This window comes from Equus przewalskii, chromosome 19, assembly GCF_037783145.1.
Source record: "Equus przewalskii isolate Varuska chromosome 19, EquPr2, whole genome shotgun sequence".
Classification (NCBI taxonomy): Eukaryota; Metazoa; Chordata; class Mammalia; order Perissodactyla; family Equidae; genus Equus; species Equus przewalskii.
The window spans coordinates 50,608,812-50,633,069 of NC_091849.1; the positions used below are offsets into that span (position 1 = coordinate 50,608,812).

Consider the following 24,258-nt stretch of genomic DNA (forward strand, 5'->3'; position numbering starts at 1 on the left):
CTGTCTTCCTTTGCATCCAGGTGTCGCTCTCAAGGAACTTGGCCTTTCTGGGGCAGAGCCTGCGGTCGGTGACTCCAACCCCAGGTGGAGGGGAGGATGGAAAGAGGGAAGGGAGGAGGATGGAGCCCTTGGCCAGGCCCGGACCTTGAACCTGATCGCCCCAGGTCGAAGCGCCCCTCCGCGGGCTGGGACTGGCAGTAGTCCCCCGGACCTCGGGGACCCTCTACAGCGCCCCGGCTCCGCTGCGTTCTAAGAGGACAAATTCCCCTGGATTGAGAGCGCGCGCCGTGGAGACCAATCGGATCCCGGCGTACGGCTGAGTTCAGGCGGGTTCAGCCAATGAGCATGCGCCTTGGGCGAGGTGAGGCCGCCCCCAACTTGGGCCTTATAAATTCTGCCCGCCGCGCCCGCAGAGCCGGGATGGGCCGGGCTCAGCAGAGGGCTCGGGGGTCCGCAGCGTGTCTGCCCGGGATGTCCCAGGCAGCTGAGGGCGAGCAGCCCCTGGAGACGACGGGCGCCGCTGAGAGCCGGCACGAGGCCGCCCCCGAAGGCGAGTCGCCGGCGGAGACCGCGGGGCCCTCGACTAGGAGCCAGACCGGCGACGAGGCTGACCTGGTGAACCGCAGTGGGAACGAGGAGGACGCGGGGTACGGGCTGGGCAGATGGTGGGAGTGGGTGGGTGGACTTTGGCGCCGTCCCGGAGCCGCCTGGAGAGAGAGCAGGTGGCCGAGGGCATCGTGGGCGCATGGTACCGGGGCCATGCGGTCGAGGTCTAGGCCCAGACAAGGCCTCCATCCTCCCCCCTTTCCTCCTTCCATCCTCCCCTCCAGCTGGGGATGGAGTTACTGTCTGACCTCAGGCTCTGCCCCAGGAAGGTCAAGTTCCTTGAGAGCGACATTGGGGCAGAGGAAGACAGGGATAGACCATAGCGCTTTGATAAGAGGGTTTTTTAATTTTAATTTTTTAAGCAAACTAACTTCCCGTTGTGAGGAGTGTCCAGGGTCTGCTGGGTGAGGTTGCCCTTCCCTTCCCCCTCCAAGCCTGGGGTTCTGTGGTCTTAAGTTTTGTTAGGGTCAGCGTGGAGTTGAGGTCTCAGTAAGGAGGAGGTGTAGATCATTCATGGCTTTCAAAGGTAGAGTTTTACAGACTTGGGTGGGTGGGTGTAGACCTTTGCTGTGGATGGTGGCTTTGGCATCCTTTCAGTGAAAGCTTTGGGAGATCCAGCGCTTCCTTAAATCATGGCTTCCTTGTAAGACTTCTTGTTGCCACGTGTCTCACCCTACCATTTCAGAAAATGGTTCGTTGGTGGCCTGAGCTGGGATATCAGCAAAAAGGACCCCAAAGACTATTTTACCAAACTTAGAGAGGTCGTTGACCGTACCATAAAAATGGATCCCAACATTGGAAGATCAAGAGGTTTGGGGTTTATCCTCTTTAAAGATGTGGCCAGTGTGGAGAAGGTAAGCTGTGTACTTCCTCAAGGGCCCTTGTGTACAGGATGTGATTTCTGAGAGAACAGCATGATCTTGATCAGTTTGTGTGAGCTGCATGTGGCCAAGTGCACTGTGGGAAGCAGAGTTTAGGTACTTGTTACTCTACAGATTTCAGTGGGCAGTCGAAAGTATAGGGGTTGGAGTGGTCCAGGAAGATGAGAGTGGACATTTATTGCTTGTTTATGTGTCTATTTTGGGCACTGAGCTAAACATTTCACATGTGAGGATTAGAAAAGCATCCCAGGATGCCGTGAGGTAGGCGTTATTTGTGTCACTTTACAGAGGAGGAAACTAAGGCTCAGAGAAGACTGAGTAACTAGGAGAGGTCACACAGTGAGTAGAGGGTAGAAGAGTGGGGATTCCAACCCCTGCAGCCCAGCTTCAGCCTGTGCTGTTAGTCCCTGCTGCTTTATTCCTGGAGGAAGCAAGTCTCAGGTTGGGACTGCCAGGACAGGAAGAAGGGCACACAGCATGGACAGAGGCTCCAAGGGAGTGAGGACCGATTTACGTGTGTTTAGGTAAACCAGCCAGATTTCAAGTTTAGAGAAAGTCAGGAAGTCAGGCCTCGGTAGAGTGTGGTGTGTTTGGAGGGGATGAAATATTTTCTGTGCCTGTTGAGGGGGGTGGTGTGGGACGGGTCTTGTGGCTCAAAGAGAATGGACTAGCCCTGGGTAATGCTGCCAGGAAATGCCGGTGAGAATTAGAACCAGAGTCTGCCTGATTCCCTTCTCAGAAGGAATTGTCCCATTTCCCACATCCCGGGAAACCCCACAGGCCTAGTTTTAGTGCTATAAGTCCCTCAGCCTGGGAAATCCCTTCGTTCTGGTGTTAGCACTGAAAGTCCCCAGGCCCCGTGGTCCTGAGCAAATGGATGGTTGGTCAACCTACTCTTCTGTTGGAACAGGTCCTAGACCAGAAGGAGCGCAAGGTAGGTGGCCATAGCATGAACCACAAAAAGGCCGTAACCATGAAGAAGGATCCTATGAAGAAAATCTTTGTGGGGGGTCTGAACCCTGAAGCCACTGAAGAGAAGATAAGGGAGTACTTTGGCAAGTTTGGGGAGGTGAGTGTCTCCCCAGGGTGTGGTTTATGCTCCCCAGCAGCGACCTGTGGCTGCTTTTTTCCTTCCTTCCTTGGCTGGCTGGAGCTCTCCTCAGCGGGGCTTCTTCCTCCTCGCCTCTGGCTTTCGGGTGCCTTCTCTTCTATGAGTTCCCTTTAGATCCTGAGTCAGAGGAGGCCCTAGCCCTGAGCTTTGCCTGGGTTTCCAGATTGAGGCCATCGAGTTTTCACTGGATCCAGAGTCTAACAAAAGACAAGGTTCTGTTTTCATCGCCTTTAAAGAAGAGGAACCTGTGAGAAGCATTCTGGAGAAGTTCCACACCATCAGTGGTAGCAAGGTAAGGGTCTCTGGCTCCACGGGCCTGCCTTCCCCTCTCTGGAGAGCTAGCCTTTGGGTTAGTGGGCACCTAGGAGGGTAACCCATTCTCCCAATTTTAGCCCTGAAAGCATCGTGTCCTGGCAAACCCTTTCCTGGAATGTGAAAGGTCCTGGTTCTTGGCGATGAGTGTGGAAGTTTGGAGGAAAAGTACAAAACCCATGCACTGGCCCAAACAGAGGGGCCGAAAGCAACACTGTCTTTAGTGTCAAATGGATATGGCAGAGATTATCCATCTTCTGTAGCTGCTGTCACCCACTTTCCCCTGACCACTGATGTTGGCAACCACAGTTTGTGGTTCACAGTACCGGTTTCTCTGCCCATGGTTGCGTCACCCAGAGACATGTGACTTAGACTGTTGTAATTATGAATATCAACAGTCTGTCTTTGACTTTGCCTGTGGGTTAACTGTTGCACTTTGTATTATATTGAGCTAGTGCTAGTTTTATTTTTTTTTTAATTTTTTTTAAATTTTTTTTTTTAAAGATTTTATTTTTTTCCTTTTTCTCCCCAAAGCCCCCCTGGTACATAGTTGTATATTCTTCGTTGTGGGTCCTTCTAGTTGTGGCATGTGGGACGCTGCCTCAGCGTGGTTTGACGAGCAGTGCCATGTCCGCGCCCAGGATTCGATCCAACGAAACACTGGGCCGCCTGCCGCGGAGTGCGCGAACCTAACCACTTGGCCACGGGGCCAGCCCCGCTAGTTTAATTTTTTAACATTGTGAATATTGTGACCATGTTTTCGAAGAGGTCAGATAATGAAAATGAGAATGATTATAATACCAACGCAAGCAAGATCCCGTCACCGAAAAAGAAGGCTAAACGACTGTGTTATTTTAATGACAGATGGAAGGACACATACAACTGGATTAGGGAGGTAAATAACCCAAACCGAGCCCTCTGCACGATATGCAGAAAAGAATTTGGGATTGGGCACGGCGGAGAAGGGGATGTGAAAGCACATATGGAGACTGAATCTCACAAGTCCAGGATGAGACAGTCAGGGGCCTCTAAACCGATCAAAAGCGGTTTCATTTCCCGAAAATACACCAATGTCCAGGCAAAAGTAGCAGCCGCTGAATTAACGTGGGCATACCACACGAACAGACACGCGCTATCTTACCGCTCCCTTGACTGCTCTATGAAACTGAGCAAGGTGACATTTTCTGATTCAGAGGTCGCAACTAAAATCTCCTGTGGGCGAACGAAAGGAGAAATTTTGATAACCGACGTGCTGGCCCCTTACAGTGTCGAGCTGGTTTTGTCATTTCTCACCAACGGTCATGTTTTCTACAGTCTGTCGACCACAGGCGATGCGCCGAATCACGGCCACAAAAAAATTTTCCCTCTAGCTCTCAGGTACTTTGACTTGAAAAATGGAGTTTCAGATCGTCTCCTTGATTTCTATGAAGATTGTAATGAAACTCCTGAAATACTAAAACAAAAGATTGTTGATATTTTGTCCAAATACAAACTAGATTTAGCTCACCTCTCTGCATATTCTTCAGACTGTGCCAATGTAAATTTCAGCAAATTCCATTCCGTCTATAAACTTCTTAACGAAGAAAATGGAAAGATCGTACCTCTTCCGTGTCCTGCACGTCTTGTGTACAACACTGCCAAAAAGGGCTGTGATTTGCTTAAATGTGACATTGAGACTTTCATAATGAAAGTTTTGGGTCACTTTTCAGTTTCCTCAAAATGTGCAGAACCACTCAATGAGATTTTTGACTTTATAGAAGTGGGAGGAGATGACGTCTTTAGACATGTGCCTACAAGATGGACGTCCTTGCTGCCAGCCATAGAAAAGATGCTAAAATGTTGGCCGGCCATAAAATCGTATTTTCAAAGCGTGGGACCAGAAGAATGTCCTTTGATTTGGAAATATATTGAGGATGAGAGTGGAGAGAAGGATTGCAGTGAAACAGAAATTTATATGCTGTTTCTCTGAAACTGTCTGATGATCTTTGAAGAGGCCGCCAAGAGCCTAGAAAAGGATGAACTCACTGCGCCTGAGCTGTTTGATATTATGTATAGGTTGAGACAAAAACTCATACAGCGGAAAAATGATTCATTTTTTGGGAATAAGACTGCTTCAGAACTAAAAAAAAGGTCACTGGAAAAGGGCGGCCAAGTGAAAGAGGACTTCCGTAATTTCTTTTCTAAAACTGTAACTTATTTGGAAGCCAACTTCAATTTCACCAGTGCCAATTACCTCTGGGCTTTAAAACCATTTTCCCTGCGAAGGAGATGTTTAATTTATGATGACATCCGGTGTGCTTCAGAGTGTTTAAAAATGACGGATATTTTAGACATGGATAGCCTCTATGATGAATTTATAGATGCAAAAGACCTGATTGACAAACAGCTGGTCTATCCCAACAAGCCCGTGGATTCAAAGTGGGTGGACATTTTTGCAGAAATGGAAACTAATTCCTACAAATTTAAAAACTTGCTGTTACTAGTCAGTAAAATCCTAAGTATTCCATGCTCCAACGCCTTTGTCGAGAGGATAGTGAGCTTCACGTCATCACACTGGACTGACACTAGGAATCAGTGTAACGTAGGCTTGAGGAGAGCAGAACTACAAGTCAGAGTGAATTTCCCGTTCGACTGTGTTCAGTTTTACCATTACATAAAGGAAAAGAAGGAGGTCCTAAAAGCTGCAAGCAGCTCAGAAAAGTACTATTGGAAAAGGACGCAGAAAGAATAAAAATATTCTACCGTATCACGGGACAGAAAGAAATGTGTCATTTTTTATTAAATATAGGAAATATCTGTTAGTCCTATTATATTCGTATTCCCCTTTAGAGTCTTACATTATGTATCTTATTTTGATTGCTATATTTGTATTCAAAATATCCAAGCATGTTAGCACAGCAGTATGTGTCTAATTTAGAAATAAACTATACATATATGGGGATGCTTGTTCAAAATTTTTTTCACTGATGAGCAGAGGCCTCCATGATAAGTAGCCTTGTGGGATCTGAAAGAAGAGAAGAATCAAGGACCTGAAGCAGGCTTTTTTTGTTTGTTTAAAAATCAGTAAGACTCAGGGGCCAGACTGGTGGCCTAGTGGTTGAGTTCACATGCTCTGCTTCAGTGGCCCAGGCTTTGTGTGTTCAGATCCCAGGTACAGACCTACACACTGCTCATCAAGCCATGCTGTGGTGGCATCCCACATGCAAAATAGAGGCAGATTGGCACAGATGTTAGCTCAGCGACCATCCTCCTCAAGCAAAAGGAGGAAGGTTGGTAACAGATGTCAGCTCAGGGCCAATCTTCCTCACCAAAAAAAAAAAAAAAAAAATTCATTAAGTCTCCTGTGACTTTGGTTTTTTAATGAATCAATCTCCCAAAGCCAGGGTGCCCCTGGAGGAACTGATACAAACCAAGTGTCTGAACATCTGAAAATGAGGCCCAGGCCCAGCATCACAGATCACTCACTGAGGTGTGAACATCCCAAGAGGTCCTGCCCGAGCAGGCGTCTGTCAGTCATCCGGCTCTCAGCCTTTCTCTCCCTTTCTCCAGTTCCACCTGTACACAATACATGGAAACTTACATCACTACAGATTGGGAGCTCTACAAATCCAGAAGGGCCTGAGAATGGAAATCAGGAGGTTGGAGAATTTGGATGGGAAAAAGAAATTGTCACTAGCCTCTAACTAAACTTTAGCATTTCCTTCCATTAGGAAAATAGGAAAGAAACCACAGCAGTGTTAGTACCCAGGACTCTGTCCTCACTAGGAATCACAGATGCTCGCGGGTTATAGACACCTCAAACTATTGTTCATGCACACCACAACTTGGGAATTATGGTAATTACTGAACCCACTCCTAGATCTTGTAATTTAATAAAGAAGCACATCTATTATATCACAGATTTAAATGTGTAATAATTTGATAACTGTATTTCAATCAAATTGGCTTTCTTGGCAATCCTGTGTATTTTTTCTTGTACATTTCTCCAGACTGCCAATGGGGTTGATAGCACATTGGCAGTTAAGAGTCTCTGCTGTGGATCATGAGTAGAAAGCTTTACAAATAGATGGATGAATAGGTGGAATTCAGGTGACTAGACTTTGCTGCACCCTTGCCTCCTGCTCTAACCTTACCATTAGCTGGAGTAGGTGGCAGCTGGTAGCATATGAGTTGAGAGGACAGTGGCCCCTTTGCCTCAGAACCTTCCTGTGCCCACATGTCCAAGAGTATGCAATTCCCATAATACACAAAGAGTCATTCTTTTAGGTTTAGGTGAAAATGTAGTAGGGATATCATGAGCCTGTTTCCAGCTTCTTAGACCTCAGGCGTGGAAGGGATGTCAGAGAGCATCTATTTTGAGCATCATCCTATTAATCCAGGCATTGAGGTCCAGGGGAGGTTATTCACCGGGGTCACATGGGTTAAAGAGACTGTGGCATTCCCAGAGGGTTTTTAGCTTTATTTTGAATAAGGAAGTTGTTCTGGGAATCTGGAGACAGAGAGAGAGAGAGAGTGAGAGAAGTCTGGGGTAAGGATGGGCATGAAGGGGATGGAAAGGAGAGCTGGGGGAAGTCGGAGCCAGACTTGATACCACTTCCTCCACTCCACATTCCAGTGCCTGCCATCAACTCCCTGTGAATCTTCAGGAATCTTATTAATTCCCCAGGACCAACATAGACTTCTCACAAGTTAGTTACCCCACTTCTCAGAAGCACTTTTAAGCACAAGGAATAGGTTCAGGAAAGAAATGTCACAAGATGTAATGTATATTCTTCAGGTTTATTTTCGGAAATTCTGCTCCTTTCCCCAGGCCCACAGCACACCTAGAGCTGCGTCATGACTCCTAGATGACAGCCTTCTTCATATCTCCGAAGGGCTATTACAGAGGGAAGTGGCTTAGAAGGCAAAACTGGAGTGAGATGAGTTGCTGCCGGGAGGCATAATTCCAAGTCACTTTCAGGTTCATTCCTGGGAACGGATTATGCCGGGACTAGACAGATTGAAAGTGCCCTCCCATTCCGGCACTCTGTACCTTTCCCTACAGATTCTGAAGCCCTGCAAATCGTGGCTTTGGAGTCTAACACCAGGATCCCGGTCTCCCCCGACATCTAGATGAGCCCGCAGATCGTGCGCTATATCGCGGTGGCTCGGGCTTTGAAAGCAGACAAACGGGCTCTACCCTTTGCAGCCCACGTAAGACCTGAGACTTTGAACAAGGAAATCACTTCGCCTCTCTGAACCTTAGCTCCCTCCGCTGAAAATGCGGAGTTTCCTGGGGAGTTTGTAAAAGGCCTGCGTTGGCTGTAGACACAAATGTCCCTGGAATGATTACTGAACGTCTTCACGGTTAAAACTCTTTCGTCTTCTGGGATCCCCGCTACGCCGAGATCCCCTTCCTGCGAAGACGTGTCAGTCCCGTTCCCTCCGGCAGGAGGCAGCGGACCTCAACCCCAGCTCAGGGCCAGGGCCGAGAGGGGGCAGGCACAGCCCGTTGGCAGCGGCCGGGCGCTCCAGGCGGTGTAGCCGACCGGCCGCCTCTGCTCTGCCGGGCGGGCGGGGCCGAGCGCGGGAGGGAGGGAGGTGGCGCATGCGCGCAGCGGGAAAGGCGCCGCCCCGAGCCCCGGGCCCCGCCAAGCGCTGGAAGGGAGCGCGCAGGGTCCGAAGGCTCCGGCGGCGAGCACCGGCTTCCGGACTCCAGGTACGAAGTTTGCCCGCAGCTGGCTGCCGACTGTTCTCTTTTCAGCCTCACGGAGGGCTCGGGGCTGCAGGTGAGCTGTACGCTTCGCAGTCGAGACCTTCCTGTCCTGAATTTTCTTGCAAAAGCGCAGAAATAAACAGACACCGATGCAGAGGACCTTGGGAGGAATTTGCAGGAGATGGGGTCTGCTCTCCCAGGCATCGCTTCTCGCCTCCTCCTGGGAGTGCCCCGAATTTCTTCCTTCTCGCGGTCCTGACTCTCCCACCTTCCCGGAGCTAGGGAGAGGCGGAGGAACGGGTGGGGCTCTGGGACCATTGCAGACATGCTTGGCAGGGTTTTAACCTTCCCAGCACCACCCACACTTCGCTCGAAAGTGTGTCTGTCCAGCCCCAAGGAGTTCAAAGGTGGGTAATTGTTGATACTCAACATGTGAAAACGCGTTTTATATCGTAGCTTACGGTAAGTCTCTTCGTGGATTCCCCAAATTTAGAGGCAAGGCGGCGCCCTGTCACCTGGGTTTGTACGCGGTGCAGTAAATCATCTTGCCGCGTTGCACCCAAGACGCTTTCTGGCTTTTCTAAGGGCGGAGCATCTCGTTTGCGATGGGAGCATGTGATGCGTCCCACATCGCACCCACCCCCGTCCCTTTCATGTTAAGGCAGCCTCTGGCTTTCGTGTGTCCTTTTGGACAGGTCAAATGGTCCTGCCATGGCAAAGGAGCAAGAGGAGTGGGTGCATTTTGTCTGAATTTTCTCGTGAGTACAGACGCTTCTTGCAAGGTTGCGAATAGATTTATTCTGCCTCTTTAGAACAACACTCAGTTCACTAAACAGATTAACGACCGTCTGTTTCCTGGCATTAGAGCTAAACCCGGGGTAGGTGAGTTAAAGAATGTCTTCCGGGGCCGGCCTGGTGGCCCAGGGGTTAAGTTCGCACGTTCTGCTTCTTGGCGGCCAGGGTTCGGCAGTTCGGATCCCGGGTGTGGCCATGCCACTGCTTGGCACGCCATGCTGTGGTAGGTGTCCCATGTATAAAATAGAGAAAGATGGTCACGGATGTTAGCTCAAGGCCAGTCTTCCTCAGCAAAAAGAGGAGGACTGGCAGTAGTTAGCTCAGGGCCAGTCTTCCTCAGCAAAAAGAGGAGGACTGGCAGTAGTTAACTCAGGGCCAGTCTTCCTCCAAAAAAAAAGAATGTGTTCAGGGGGCTGGCCCTGTGGCCAAGCGGTTCAGTTCGGGAGCTGAGCTTCAGCAGCCCAGGGTTTCACCGGGTCGTACGCTGGGCGCCGACCTAGCACGGCTCATCAAGCCATGCCGAGGCGTCCCGCATACCACAACTAGAAGGACCCACAACTAAAAATATGCAGCTATGTACCAGGGGCTTTGGGGAGAAGAAGGAAAAATAGAATCTTAAGAAAAACCCGAAAGAATGTCTTCAGGCAGAAGTTGTTCCGCAGGTTCCCTCACTCATTCACTCATTGAGCAAGTATTTACTAAGCACCTGCCATGTGTGTGACTGTGAGCTTGGTGCTGTGAGGAGGACAAAGAGGAATTGATCCTGAGCTTTGCCCTCAAGGAGCTTGACTGGCTGAGAGGAGAGATAAGCCCAACATACACAACTCTATACCAGGGAGAAGGGGATGGGGCTGCAAGAGAGGGCCAGAGGAAGCGCTGGGGGGCCCAGAGGAGGGGGAAGAACCAGCTTTCGCACCAGGTGGTTGGCTTAGGAGAAAACTAGGTCCCCAAATTACTACCTGATGTTGAGTGATGTCTATATTAAGCTTCAGATCTGTATACGAGGGTGTTTTCCTGACTGCCTGCCGGGCATCTCAGACTGAATATATTTCAGACAGGTCTCATCATTCCTGGTGACCTTCCTCCTGCCCTCACTACATGCCTACTGCTATTTCAGGGAACAGTGTCACGGCTCCCCTGCCCTCCCCCTCTTAGTGGTCCAAGCCAGAGACCTAGGCATGAGCTGTCTCTGACTCTCCTCCCCCTCACTGCCCTCATCCAGGTGTGTTGATCCCGCCTCCTGAAGCTCTCAGTGCCGTTTCTACAGGCCAGGCTGCCGTCATCTCTCCCTTGGTTTACAGCTGCAGCCTCCCAGCTTATCTCCCTGACCGGCTTCACCGCAGCCAGGAAGCTCTTGCTGGAATTTACATCTGCCAGTGCCGTCCCCTTCATTCACCGCTCACTGCCCTTGGGACAGAAGAGTCTCCCTTTACAGGGCTGACGTGGGTGGGCCGGCCCTGTCTTTCTCACCAGCCCCGTATCTTTTCACAACCCTCTTGTACTTCTTTCCATTTTGACAACATGCCTTGCTTCCTCATGGCCCTAGGCCTTTGCACATGTTCTCCCTTCTGCCTAGAACACACGCTGCCTTGCTACATGCTTCACTGGGGTTACTCCTCCTCTCCCTAAGGTCCCAGCTGCAACCCTGCTTCCTCCGGGAGGCATTCCGTAGACTCCCAAGCCTCATTAGGTGCTCCTTATTATTATGGCACCCATGCCTCTCCTGTTAGGATGCACTCACATGCCTGCCTCCTCCGCTGTGCTGTACTGTAAGTCCTGGAAGATGAGGCCCATGTAGGAGGGCTTTTCATTGTTTCCTACTGCCTTGCACAAAGAACATGGTCAGTAAATGTGGGCACGCCTCAGAGATTGTGGGTTGGGTTCCAGACCACCATAATAAAGCGAATATGGCAATAAAGTGAGGCACATGAATTTTTTGGTTTCTCAGTGCATACAGAAGTTATGTTTACACTGTACTATAGTCTGTTTCGTGTGCAATGGCATTATGTCTAAAAATACAGTGTGCATACCTTAATTAAAAAATATTTTATTGCTAAAAAATGCTAACCATCATCTGAGCCTTCAGTGAGTTGTGGTCTTTTTGCTGGTGGAGGGTTTGTGAAAAACACAGTGTCTGTGAAGCAGTAAAGCGAAGCGCAATAAAACGAGGTGTGCCTGTGGTTGTTAATGGACCTGAGTGTCAATATACGTTGCAATATCATGGTTTGATTCGTTGCATGCCTGAATTGTAAATTCTCCCTACCTCAGTGGTTTCCTCAGTTTGCTGGTGTAGTAATGGCCTTACCCACATTAAGCTTAAAAATGGGGGTAAGTGTGAAAGAGAAGAATAACTGTTGTTAGAGTAGCTAATTGTTGAGTATTCCGTATGTTCCAGGCGCTGTTCTCAGTGCTTTACGGGATTAACTCGTTTAATTATCACAACAACTCTGTGAGGTAGGTATTTCAATGGTCCTACTTTACAGGTGGAGAGCTTGAGTTAGAGATAATCAGGAGTGCCTCCTGCTACACAGCTAGTAGTTTGTGGCGTCAGGTTTGGAGCCAAGCATCCCTTGTGGAACATGTTTAACTCTTTGAGAAAGACAGTAAGTAGGGCTGAGCATGAGATGCTCATAGGGCTAAAGGTGGTCAGTCACCAGATGGAAGACAGTGCAGTGTGGTCACGACTTTAACCCAAGAAGCCAAGCAGATGTGATTAATCCAGAATTTAAAACTCTGAAGAACATAAGTTTCACCTGCATATTCACTTTTTCCAGCCAGCCAACTCAGTTATCAGAGGTATTACTGTTAGTGGTTAGGAATGAGACTTCTCTGAGGCTGAAATCTTGGTTCTGCTGTGTAACCTCGGAGATGTTGCTTGCCTTCTCTGTGCCTCAGTCTCCTCATCTGGAAAATGGGGATAAGAATGATAGTACTTACCTTGTAGGGTTGTGGTCACGATTAAAGAAGTTGGTACATGTACGGCCTCAGAATGGTGCCTAGCACGTGGTAATTACTCTGAAACATCCTTGCTGTTAGTATTTGTTTATCCATCGCTCAGTCAACAGCGGTTTTTGAACACAGGTCCTCCCTCCGTGTTCGGTCCCACTGTACCACTGCTTGGGGACAGGTGAGCTCTCTTGTTCTAATTCTCCTTCCCGCAGATGCTGAGGGTTTTTCGGTGTGGCCTTGTTTTCACTGTCATCGTCTCCTCCTGTGCCTCAGGTTCTCTCCCCTCAGACCCTTCCTCACAGTATGTTCTCACTTCCTCTCCGAGATAAGCTCAGAACCCTTTTCCGTTGTTCTGGAAAGCACCACCAGGAGTCTTGGAATTTAAAGAGCTGCAGGGAACTTTCGAGTTCATCTCCTGTTTCCCTCACTTTGGGGGGATGCTGGCATAGGGATGGGGTGTGACCAAGGACCAAGAGCCGGCCAGTGACCAGTAGCCCCATCTCCAGTCTCCAGCCTGTCGCTGGTACACTTTCTCCTACATCTTAGAGAATGGTGGGCAGGGTTTCAGCAGAACTTCTCACCACTGGATGTGTGTCATCTGCTGCTCTGATGCCCCATAGGATGTCATTGTCCTTCAGTTCACCTCATGCCAGGACTTTGTTATATCCCTTAGTGATTTGCTGTCGATTAAGCGTTGGTGTCTCTGCCACCACAGAAGAGCCTCTCATAACAAAGCTGGTGACAAAGCAAATGTTTAAAGTGAAACTTTGGTTCGATCAGCAAACAAACGTCCGTGTCACCCCTTTTCTGGTCTTCACTGTGAGGAGGATAGGGCGAGGCATATCTGTCCAAATACCAAGGATTCGAGAATGGTTTCTGAAGTCAAGGGATTTAGAGGAGGAAGAGCAGTTTGCTCCAGACCAGTTGGGTGGTGCAGGCTGGAGTGGTTCAGGAGGCTGGGGGGTTGTTAAGAAGGGCTGAAGTCGGGGAGAAGCGTCAGAGGGAGGGTTGGGGTTTGTTGTGGAGAGGGAGGGCGTTCCAGGAACGGAAGTGAAAAGTGAAGATTGTGGTGTTACAGAGAGCAGGAGATTGCCTTGGGGAAGTGGAAGGAAATAGACAGCTGAGGGCACAGCGGGGCTTGAAGGCCAGGAGAGGAGGATCAACCCGAGGTGCCCCTGGCTGTGCTTGAGGGAGGATGATGTGGAGCGTAGGTGAGTGCCGGAACAGATGAAGATCTGGCTTCCCTTTTTTGGTAGACTAGAGAAACTAATTTCTGTAATTCTGTGGAATGCATATCATTTTTATATACATTTGCTCCCTCAAACTCTTTTTATTTTCTAACATTTGTCCCTTCCCCCTGGTTTTAGCGTTGCAGTCTTGCCAATGGACCTTGTGGGTTTTGGTTATGCAGCCCTTGTGACATTTGGAAGCATTTTGGGATATAAGCGGAGAGGTAAGCCTGAATCAGGTTTTTCATCAAAGGGACTAGGTGGGGGTTGGTGGTGGTGCTGGGATCAGCTGAGGGTCTGTAGGTAGGACACAAAGCTAAAGATGTCCTGGAGAGGTGGCTGAGGACCAGCATGTCGTAGAGGGGATTTGGGGAAGGGAGGGGGTGGTGTGGGGCTGGGCATGACAGAGCATTCCAACCTGGGGTTCTGGGCCTCTCTCCTCTACACAATTCTAGTTTGACCTGTCATTGTCGATTGCATCATTAATTGATTTAACCTCCCTAGGGCTACTCGCTTATTATCAAATGAGGATTTTTTTTGTTTATGTACTCATAGTGTCAAAAAACTGAATTATGTTGATGTTGTTTGTTGCAAAGGAAAATTCATTAAAATCTTAGATATTATATCTCAAGTTGTTTCTTCATCACTGTCAAAAAGAGGAAAAAAAAAACCCAGTTGATAAATAAAGGGTTTTCATGGGGAAAAATGAAAGGTCAGGTTTTATATTTTACTTTGTTTGAAGGTAGAAGATTTATAGTCCTGCTGTCTCATATTTCCGTTTCTTATATTTTTATGAAATTTTAAAAATGAATATTTTTTGAAATGTATATTTCAAGGAGTGTTATATTTTGTGACATTGGTGGACTTGAGTTTGAGTGAAGAAGCCAGGTCTACAGTTTTCAGAGTTACTCCCTTCTTTAGAGATTGCTAAGAAATCCACGGCCAGAAGCTCAGTTCTCTCCCGGGGCTGCGGGGCTGGCAGGTGAGACTAGGTTATCTTCTAAGATTCCTGTGAGCCTGTCATTCACCCTGGATTTCGGTTGGTGGTTCTTATTTTCTTTCTCAGTATGTGTAGCATCACGGATATGTATTTGATGGGGAAAAAACGATGGCACCAAAGTAAGACCTGTAAACAACTACTCAAAAGTTGATGGTTCATAATCTACTTTAAAGGGAACTCAGTTTAAAGTCCTGTTAGGATTGTTGTTCACAAACCTTTTCATTGTCAAAGACATGTCTGAATAACCTCTGTCATAGAACAGAAAAGAGCCTCTGGGCATTTTTGCTTGCCTCTTAGAGGGGTGGGAAGAAGGAAGAGTGTGTGCACATGTATGCGTGCGTCTGTGTGTGCATGTTGGAGTGGCTGGGATGGGCCGGGATGGGGAGAGGAGAGGGTTGCTTTGCTATTCCAAGCCACGTCTCTTCAGGAACAAATGAAATCACGGGAACTGTAAGGTGTCCGATGTCAGGGCCCTGATGCCCAGCTGCACAATATGGTTCCTTGGCCTCCTGCAAGAGCCCCCCACTAAGGGATCCTGGGAGCCCCTGGGGGCCCACATGTGTTCACAGAGGAGCCCACTCTTGTCGTGTAGTGTGGGTTAAGAGCACAGGCCACAGAATCAAGCATTCTTACATTCTGCTCTTGACACTACCACTTACCAGCTCAGATACTCACGTGAGTTGTTTTAACTTCTAGGCTTCAGGTCCTCAATGTAAATTAATCTGTTAGGATTAAATAAGATATTGTGTGTAACACATTTCACATAGTGCCTGGCGCAGAGTAAAGGTTTAATATGCTTGTTGTTTCTGCTGCTACTGCGCTGCCAGTGGGAGGTTGGGGGTGGGGGTGGGGCCGCTGCTGGGCAGCTTCCTGCTCTGCGGGGGCCCCGCGTGCACCTTTCAGCTCCTTTGAGAACTCCGATTCCAAGACCTCCCCACCCAGAGCCGCATCTGAGGAGATGGGTTGGGGAGAGCTTGGAGCTCCTTTTTGGTGGCCCCACGGTGGGCCATGAACTTCTACCACAGAACCTTTGCCCCCTTCCCCAGCAGTGGCTTTCTTGTCGGGTGGAGCCCACAGCCCCTGCTCCTTCCTCACGCAGGATGAGTTCTCCCCAGCACCTTCCCAGTTCTCATCCGCGTGGCCGCTGGGAGCCTGCCCTGTCCCTGCTGTTGGCTGTCTGGTCTCACCAAGACTCAAGTGCAGATGCTGCCACGCCCCCCGCCCCCCCGCCCCCCCCAGACTTAAGGCAGGAGGACAGCAGTGCAGAAATCCTGAGGGTGTCCAGAAAAGAGGCAGAGAGTCTCTAGGTGAGAAAGCACCTTGACGGCGACCTAGTCATGCTTTCCAGAAAACGCTTAATCTCCTCAACTGTGACCTTCTCTGACTTCTGCTTGAACAGGATCCCTGACGGGGCGCCCAGGCGTGCATCTCCTCAGGGTTTATCTAGTGCTGCCTACAGACCCGGCACTGTTTCAGGCCCTGGGAAAACAGCAGTGAGCAAAAAGACATGGCGCTCACAAGCAAGTGGGGGAGACTGACATTAAATACATGAACAGGCTTATAAACATATGATGAGTAATGGTGGCCTCGCTCAGCCCAGGCGGGTCAGAGAAGGCATCTCTAAGGAACTTACCCTTAGAGAGATGCCCGAAGGGGAGCTGCAGTTGACCAGGTGAACAGTGAGGGGAAGAGCAGTCTAGGCAAGGAACAGCATGTCTGGAAGCCAGGAGGAATAAAGAGTCTGGCGTGTTCAGGGAACTGAAAGAAGGCCAGGGCTCCAACAACGGAGCAAACCTGAGTTCTTTCCTGTGTGCAGTGGGAAGCACTGAGGGTCTTTAATGAGAGGAGCGCCCTGTCTAGGTGTATGTTTTTAAAAGATCATATTGTGGTTTGGAGAATAGATTTGAGGGGGGTGGGAGGGAACAATGGCGACTCAGTAGTTGTTGCTTTTCACCCTGAGTCGTAACATCTTGAGGCTGGAAGGTTTGTGAATTATTCAGGACAGAACCATCGCTTGGTTTGCACAAGATTTCTCCCTCTACCTCTATGAGCTAAAGATCCGTTTGCATATTAATTTCATCATCACAACCTCAGAGTAAAAAGATGGAGGCAAGGAGACTAGAGAAAAAAAAATGAAGGGCGTAAAGAAGTCAACCAATCACCCAAGATGATGCAATCAATGTGAAAACCCCTCCTACAAGGCAGGCTTTCTTATTCCCTCTATCATATCTAACAGCACTGCTGTGCGCTTCGGGTTCCTCTGCCCTGCATTTCAGGTTCAGCATGAGATGGGCATTTCTTAGAAATTATCCGTGAATAGGCCAACTTAATTTGGCTTTGTGCAGTTACAATGCCCAAGCAGAAATGCATTTGGAGGTGTGTGTATCATACTGGAAGCCAATTCCTTTCATTTGAGGATTCCCTTTCTGAACCCCCCTTTTTTTTTTCCAGGTGGCATTCCATCTTTGATTGCTGGTCTTTTTGTTGGATTTTTGGCTGCCTATGGCGCTTACCGTGTCTCCAATGACAGACGAGATGTAAAACTGTCACTGTGTAAGTGAGGCGTTTTTCCCAGTTATGGAGAATCGACCCTTGGGGGTGGCTTTTTTGATCCCCTCTGCTAGGTGTGGTAGAAGCTACGTAGTGAGACACAGGCACGTGGCCCTACACGTGTGTCAAGACTGATCACAATTCTTGTTCCTTTCTAGACAGACCTGATCAAAAAAATGGTATTGCTGGTTAGGGAGCTATGGGCTCACTCTGCTCGCTGCCATCTGAGCCAATTAGTCACAACGAGTTCAGAGATTGAGAAAGGAAGTTTTTACTCCATTAGCCGGTGTGATCGGAAGATGGGAGACTAATGTCTCAAAAAACCCATCTTAAAGAATTACAGAGCCTTGAGTCAGTTATATCGGGAAAATGGGCAGTATGGAGGGGGTTAGAGGTGTCGGCCTTCATGTGTGGCGGACTCCAGGGTCCCTTGTCGTTCCGCTGTCGGTGATGATGAACATCCTACAGGTGTTCCTGCTTCCTGGAGGCCTTCTTATTCATTGGGAAAATTTAAGATTGTTAAGGACAAAGCTATCAGAGTACCTCAGCAGGGGGATGTGCACAGGATCAGGGCCAGAAAGTCATGAAAGCGTGTAGTAATTTATGATGATTACATGCTAGAAGGATTTTAACTAGGAAAGGGTCATTTAGTGTAACACATTGGCCTCACTTATGCTCACATACGCTACCAGACCTTCCAACTTAGAAGAATATTTCTATAAGACTTGATTATTAGAAAAATAGGGGGCTGGCCCAGTGGTGCAGTGGTTAAGTGCACATGTTCTGCTTTGGTGGCCCGGGGTTCGCCAGTTTGGATCCTAGGTGCGGACCTACGTACCACTTGGCACGCCATGCTGTGGTAGGCGTCCCACATATAATGTAGAGGAAGATGGGCACGGATGTTAGCTCAGGGCCAGTCTTCTCAGCAAAAAGAGGAGGATTGGCAGCAGATGTTAGCTCAGGGCTAATCTTCCTCAAAACAAAAAATAAATAAGTAAAACAAAATTAGAAGAAGCAAGGAATTATGCCCAGATTCTTGGCTAACTCTCTTAAGTGTGTATTAGTGTCATTTTTTTGTGTTGCTATGGAAGTACCTGAAGAGAGACAGCTTTGCATTGTTTTACTAATTCACACACAGCTTTTAGACCTTGCTTTGCTTTAAGACTTAATCCGGAAAAGCAAGGTTGACCCTTTTTTTAGCTTCTTCCTTTGTTCAGCTTAGTAGGGGAATCTTCACAGAGAAAATGGAACCCTGTGTGTGTTTAAAGCCCCCAAGACACTTGGCTTTCTTTTGTGTAGCTTGAAAGAGAAATACAGTGAAGATCTGGAAAACTACACCAAGGAATTCTCTCTGTTTAAATTGATTAATTTTTCCAGGTGCCCTGGTGGGGTATGGAAGAAAATACCAATGAAGACAAGTTGTATCAGTTCTGTATTTGGGGGAGAGAGAAATTTAGTGGCCTTTCTTCTTTCCTGATTTTAAATAGGAGCGAGGGATGGTTTTAATAATAAAATTGTGTCAGAAGACAAAAATCTATCAGCAAGATATAAATATGTTGGGCTTTTTATTCATATGCACGTAAATAGTTCACATATGTTCATTCAGTCATTTTGCTTTTATATTAGCAAAGTATTTTTCCTTGAAAGCTGTTCTTCTTTTTTAAAGATTTTATTTTTTCCTTTTTCTCCCCAAAGCTTCCCAGTACATAGTTGTATATTCTTCGTTGTGGGTCCTTCTAGTTGTGGCATGTGGGATGCTGCCTCAGCGTGGTTTGATGAGCAGTGCCATGTCCGCGCCCAGGATTCGAACCAATGAAACACTGGGCCGCCTGCAGCAGAGCGCGCGAACTTAACCACTCGGCCATGGGGCCAGCCCCGAAAGCTGTTCTTAAATTGTGACTTCAATGCCCTGATCTGTTACATAAAACTACCTCTCTCTTCATATTGGTTCAGCTCCTAAAAAGCTGGTATGATGCTTCTGATTATAATATTATTAGTTAGACTATTGTTATTTAGTTTCCAGGCATTGAATTTTCCAAAATGGAATGCTACAAAATAAATAACGTTCTTCCTAGTATGATTTTATTAAACAGGTCTTACTTTAAAAAAAGATAGCAGGTCTGGCCCTGGTGGCCCAGTGGTTAAGTTCAGTGCACTCTGCTTCGGTGGCCTGGGTTCAGTTCCTGGGTGCGGATCTACACTGCTCACTGGCAGCAATGCCGTGGTGGCGACCTGCTTACTAAAACATAGAGGAAGATTGACACAGATGTTAGCTCAGGGCAGATCTTCCTCAGCACACAAAAAAACCAAAAGATGCTGATGATTTCCTCACATTCAGTTAACTAAACCCTAATTGAGTATCTCCTGTGGGCCCTGGTACACTGCCTGACGTTCCTGAGGAAAGCTGAATAAGACACAGTCCTAGTCTTCAAGGAGTATGCTATAAATAGAAATTTGAGTTAGAAAAAGACTTTTTCTCTTGACGGCATTTCAGGAATGGATTTTAACATGCTTGTTTACTCAGGAATCTTTTGATGAGTTAGTTTATAAAGTGTCTTGATAGAGCACTTTTTCTTTTCAAGAAAATAGCAACTCACTGCTTCCACACAGTCGTAGTTACATTAGAAAGTGCACGCTGAGGGCAGGTGTGAAACTCTGGCTCACGCGTTGGCTTGGTGTCCAGTTACAGCTTTCTTCCTGGCCACCATCATGGGTGTGAGGTTTAAAAGATCCAAGAAAATAATGCCGGCTGGGCTGGTTGCAGGTTTAAGGTAAGAAAAACTATTTTGATCTATATTTTCCTCTGTCTGAAGTGCTGAATGTTTGGCAAAAGTCAGCTTTAGTTTGAAAGGTCGAAGTAGTTTTTACTACAATAAGCATGAGTGGAAACACCCTGAGATATCGTGCGTTTGTTCAGTCTGCGGTGTTGACGTGCCCGTGCGCATGCTGGCACATACCCTTAGGGTGGCCGTAGCATCTGATCAGGTGTCCACACGTGCCTTCTTCAGGGTAAAGAGCTAAATTCGGCCTCATTGTCCTCAAGACTCACCCATCTGAGACAGTCAGGTATTTGCTTAAATCTGATGCTCAGTCTCTCGCAGAGAGACTAGGCCAGAGGGACAGACTGCTGTAGTTATCTTGAGTTTTTAAGGGAGAAAAACTTAATATTTTTTTGAAAGGTAAATGAGGAGCCTCAAGTTTCCGTTAATTTAATCACAGTATTTCTATCCATGAGATTAAGCATGTTACCAGGTAAAAATGCCTAGGTAGCATGTTTAATTCCTCCTGGAAGCTGTGTTTATACATTGAAAGCCATAAGCATGTTTGTTTCCTTTGATAGACATTTCTACTTTTTGGAAATTGTTCCAAGGAAATAATGAGGTATATACAAAGGCTGGTGTTTATTGCAGCTTATTTCTAATGGAAGAGACATGATAAAGTGAACAATTAGAAACAACCTGAAAGTTCATCAGTAAGGAAGTTTCGCTCATGTTCAATGAATGGAGTATTGAGCAGGCGTTACATGTCATTTTTTCAGAAAGTATTTAGTGGCGTTGGGAATCTTAATGATGTAGGAGATTAAAAACAGGATGAAAACAACCAAATATAGTGTGATCTCAAGTTTTAAAAATCTGTATGGAAAAGCAAGATAGAATGAAATACTTTGATCTATTAGTAGTGTTTATCTATGAGTGGTAGTGTAATGAGTAATTTTCTTCTTTCTCCTTTTCTATATAATTTTCTAGTACGGCTATGTATTATGTTTATGATTTAAGGGAAAAAAATGTGATTACAAAAGTCTGCTTTCCAGTTGTGGGCCTGTTCTAAAAATGAGATGTGGTGGTTGAAGGCATCAGAAGTCAGGTTTTTGGGTCAAGAAGACGCCAATCAATGGAAAGTGGCTGAGGTTGTAATAATGACCCCCAAATTGCCCCTTGATTATTTTTTCAAGTTGCTTGACTTTACTGGCTTTTGAGTTTCGAGTTTCCTTCCAAACCTTTCTCTTAGGAAGCTCCATCCTGGATTTTCAGAACAGTGAGTTCCGATTTTCCTCATTCATTCAGTGAACAGTTTTAAGTGGCTAATTTGGTTCCGTCTGGGAAGTTCGAATACAGCCATAATGAGGTCACCCCTGCCCCAAGGAGCAGAAGTCGGAGGGAACTGGAGCTCCAGTTTGGTAACAGAACAGGTTAGGGGAGCCCCGACCCATTCTGTCTACGCTGCGTCGGTGTGACTGCCCGCCTCTCTTTTATTTTCATCCAGCCTCCTGATGATTCTGAGACTTGTCTTTCTGCTGCTCTGAGAATCGGAGGAACCGAACACTCACTTCCCGTCATTCTGCACCGTCCGGCAGAGCATACGCTATGTATTTAAAAGATAAATTTGATATGGAATGTTTAGTGTCTTGTTTTATGTTAGAAACAAAAGACACACTGTCACCTCTAATATGAACACCAGTTTGATGTGTTTTTTTTTAAACAAAAACTTTGTTTTCCAGTTGTTGGGTCCTGTTTTCATTAAAGATGTCTAATGAATTGTGATACGCTTTCATTTGCATCTCTAGTTTTATATGTGTGGTGTTTGTTAATAATTCCAAATACACATCTGAAGAAAGTTTACATTAAACCGCAGCTTATCAGATAATGGAATGCGCTCAGTGGACTGCCCAGAACGCTGATGTATCAATTTGTCATTTGTGTTATATTAGAAATTATTAGAAATTGTATTTTTTCTGTTTTAATTGTATTGCTGCCATTGTTATTTTTTCCTTTGAAAAATCCATTCTCAGCACAGTGTGTGTACTAACAATGTATTTAGTATTCAGATAAAAGGCACTCTGTTTTGAGCCTATTCCTTTCATTTTAGTGTCTTCTCTGTATACACAAATCATCCTTGATATTTAAAAGTTTGATTATTAATGAAAGAGGTTGGGAAGGAGGGTTATTTAAGCCAGAACTCTTCCTCAGGAACAAGTATTCTCTTTTTCTCTCTTTCTGTGAAACAGTAATAAGTCTGAAACAAAAATGATTTTGTGTCAGATTGCCACTTCCTTTTTGGGCACCGTTCTGACTTTTAGTGCCCAGCGCACTTTGAGGGCGCAGCCTGACCATCAGGAGACTGGAGCCCAGCCCGACTCTTGCTGACCGGATGATCTTCGGAGGTCATTTCCTCTCTCTGGGTCCCAGTCTCTCTTCCTTAAGGCAGTATTTGGACTAAATGATCGACAAGACCCCTTAGGGCTCTAAAGATCCGCATTTCTGGTCCTGTTGGCTCTGTGCAGTGGTTCAGATTGCAAATCCTTTCTTTAAATGAAACGGTGGGTGGAGCTCCCAGCTGACAACAGCCGAGTGGATAGGTTGTGTTCAGTCACCTTGCCCAATTCACTTTCAAGGAGGTGGTTAAACTTCTGGTGATAAGTAATTCAATTCAGGAAAGAAAGAAAGAAAAACACTACTAATTTTACCAAATAGGAAACCCAAACAAAATCCTGTGATATACTTTGAACATATCCAACCCTCCCCCCCAAAAAAAGAAAATCCCTCTAATCCTAATGGTGCCAAAGAGCTTGTTACACAAGCAGGTTGTCACTGGGGCGTTCCACACACTTGCTGAGTGTCAAAGGTGATGGAGAAAGACCATCAGATTCTGACAGCCGACAGCTTATACTCAACTGTGATTAGGATCCTGAAGTAGAAACTAAATGAGAACTTGATCCTAGAAATATATACTGTATGTGTAAAATACTCTAGTGAGTGAAAGGGTAAGAAACTAGTCTGAAGCTGTGCTGTGTCCTGGACTTTTCCCAAAAGGTGGTGGGAGCGGGTAGTGGTGATGTGTGTGTGCTTTTTTGGTTGGTTTTTAAACAAATCCGTCATATCCATTTGCTTACTTATGACTTTTCTCTTTTGCAATAGGTAGGATGCAGAAGAATTCTTTTTTGGGTCATTCTGATTAATTGGTGTTTTCCTGTCTTACGAAAAACAAAAGGTTTTTGTCTGATTTATGACAAGTATTAGGTAGTTTATTGCCTTATGCTTTTTATCACTTTATTAAAATGGCCTTATGATTTCCTTCTGGGTACTGCTACAAATGTGAAGGGGAACAGTTTACTGAGTTCCTTAGACCTCATTTGTTAATACTCCGCTACTATAGTGCCCATGTTTTTAAGAAACATGCCACGTTCAGATTTGAAAATACTCTTCACGGTTTCAATGGAGTCTTCATCTAGGGGAGGCTTCCTCTGGCTTCCAGGCTGGAGAAATTTGTTAATTGTGGGAATGTGGCTGATTCTGGCTTTGAATTCCTAAAATGCAAAAGTATATTATTCATGAGAAGAGAATATAGCAAAATAAACAAAGTAAAATATAAACAAGGAACATTTTTGCATAAGAGAAAAAGTGTTTGTATTTCTCATTGCTGGTAGAGGCAGGAGATAAAATGGAATTTTTATACATTTTGTGGCATTGCAACGTGATGCTCCCCTTGTAGAAAGCAAGTTAGCAGTATTTCTCAAGAACCACAAAATGTTCATATGCTGTAACCAAGTGATCCTATTGTTAAAATTGTATCCTAATGATGTAATCTTGAATGTGGAAAAATCCATACCCATGAAGATGCTGTTGTAACATTATTTACAAAAGCAAATATTCCAGAGTATCCTGATGTATAACTAATAAAGAGAAGTCCTCATTTTTATTATATCTTAAGCATTTGTTCATGTTGTTATGTACTCTTTGAAATTGTAGCTAAGTGGCTGCATAAAATTCTGTATGATGGATATAGCCTCATTAGTTAGGTATTGAAAAATTAGGTCGTTTGCAATTTTCATTATTTAAAATAAGATTATTCTGAGCACAATAAATGGAGTATTATATAACTGTGAAAATTTTCAAAAATATGTATAAAACAGACTTCATTGTATAAAAATGAGGCAGACTAACAATACCAAAACATGCTTATAATGTATTGTGAAGTGGAAAATCGAGGCTGCAGAATTATCATAACTCAGATTACAACTATTTTAAATAAGTATATTGTTAAAAGGCTGTAAAGAAATCTACCAACATAGCAAAGTATTTTAGAATCCAGGCCGTGGAGGCAAAGGTTTGAGTGCCAGCCCTGTCACCTGC

At 46.3% G+C, this 24,258-nt stretch overlaps 2 protein-coding genes across 6 annotated transcripts; both read left to right on the plus strand.

Annotated features, from left to right (window-relative positions):
- The first annotated feature begins 359 nt into the window (after nucleotides 1-359).
- On the plus strand, nucleotides 360-5,568 carry LOC103557996 (heterogeneous nuclear ribonucleoprotein A/B-like). 4 transcript variants are annotated; one of them, XM_070586202.1, is made up of 5 exons: nucleotides 360-647; nucleotides 1,292-1,460; nucleotides 2,398-2,556; nucleotides 2,762-2,890; nucleotides 2,991-5,568. In XM_070586202.1, the coding sequence occupies exons 1-5, from the start codon at nucleotides 421-423 to the stop codon at nucleotides 2,994-2,996; spliced, it is 690 nt and encodes a 229-aa protein (XP_070442303.1). In that variant the 5' UTR covers nucleotides 360-420; the 3' UTR covers nucleotides 2,997-5,568. The 4 variants fall into 4 exon arrangements, with proteins under 4 accessions (XP_070442303.1, XP_070442301.1, XP_008529011.2 ...); XM_070586200.1 differs by having other exon boundaries at nucleotides 3,445-5,568; XM_008530789.2 differs by having other exon boundaries at nucleotides 3,775-3,939.
- Nucleotides 5,569-8,393: 2,825 nt separating this feature from the next.
- On the plus strand, nucleotides 8,394-23,835 carry TMEM14A (transmembrane protein 14A). Of its 2 annotated transcripts, none has more exons than XM_008530786.2 (5): nucleotides 8,394-8,678; nucleotides 13,717-13,802; nucleotides 17,030-17,131; nucleotides 19,812-19,899; nucleotides 21,392-23,835. In XM_008530786.2, exons 2-5 carry the CDS (start codon nucleotides 13,733-13,735, stop codon nucleotides 21,429-21,431), a joined length of 300 nt encoding a protein of 99 aa, XP_008529008.2. In that variant the 5' UTR covers nucleotides 8,394-8,678; nucleotides 13,717-13,732; the 3' UTR covers nucleotides 21,432-23,835. The 2 variants fall into 2 exon arrangements, with proteins under 2 accessions (XP_008529008.2, XP_008529009.2); XM_008530787.2 differs by having other exon boundaries at nucleotides 8,481-8,608.
- The last annotated feature ends 423 nt before the right edge of the window (nucleotides 23,836-24,258 follow it).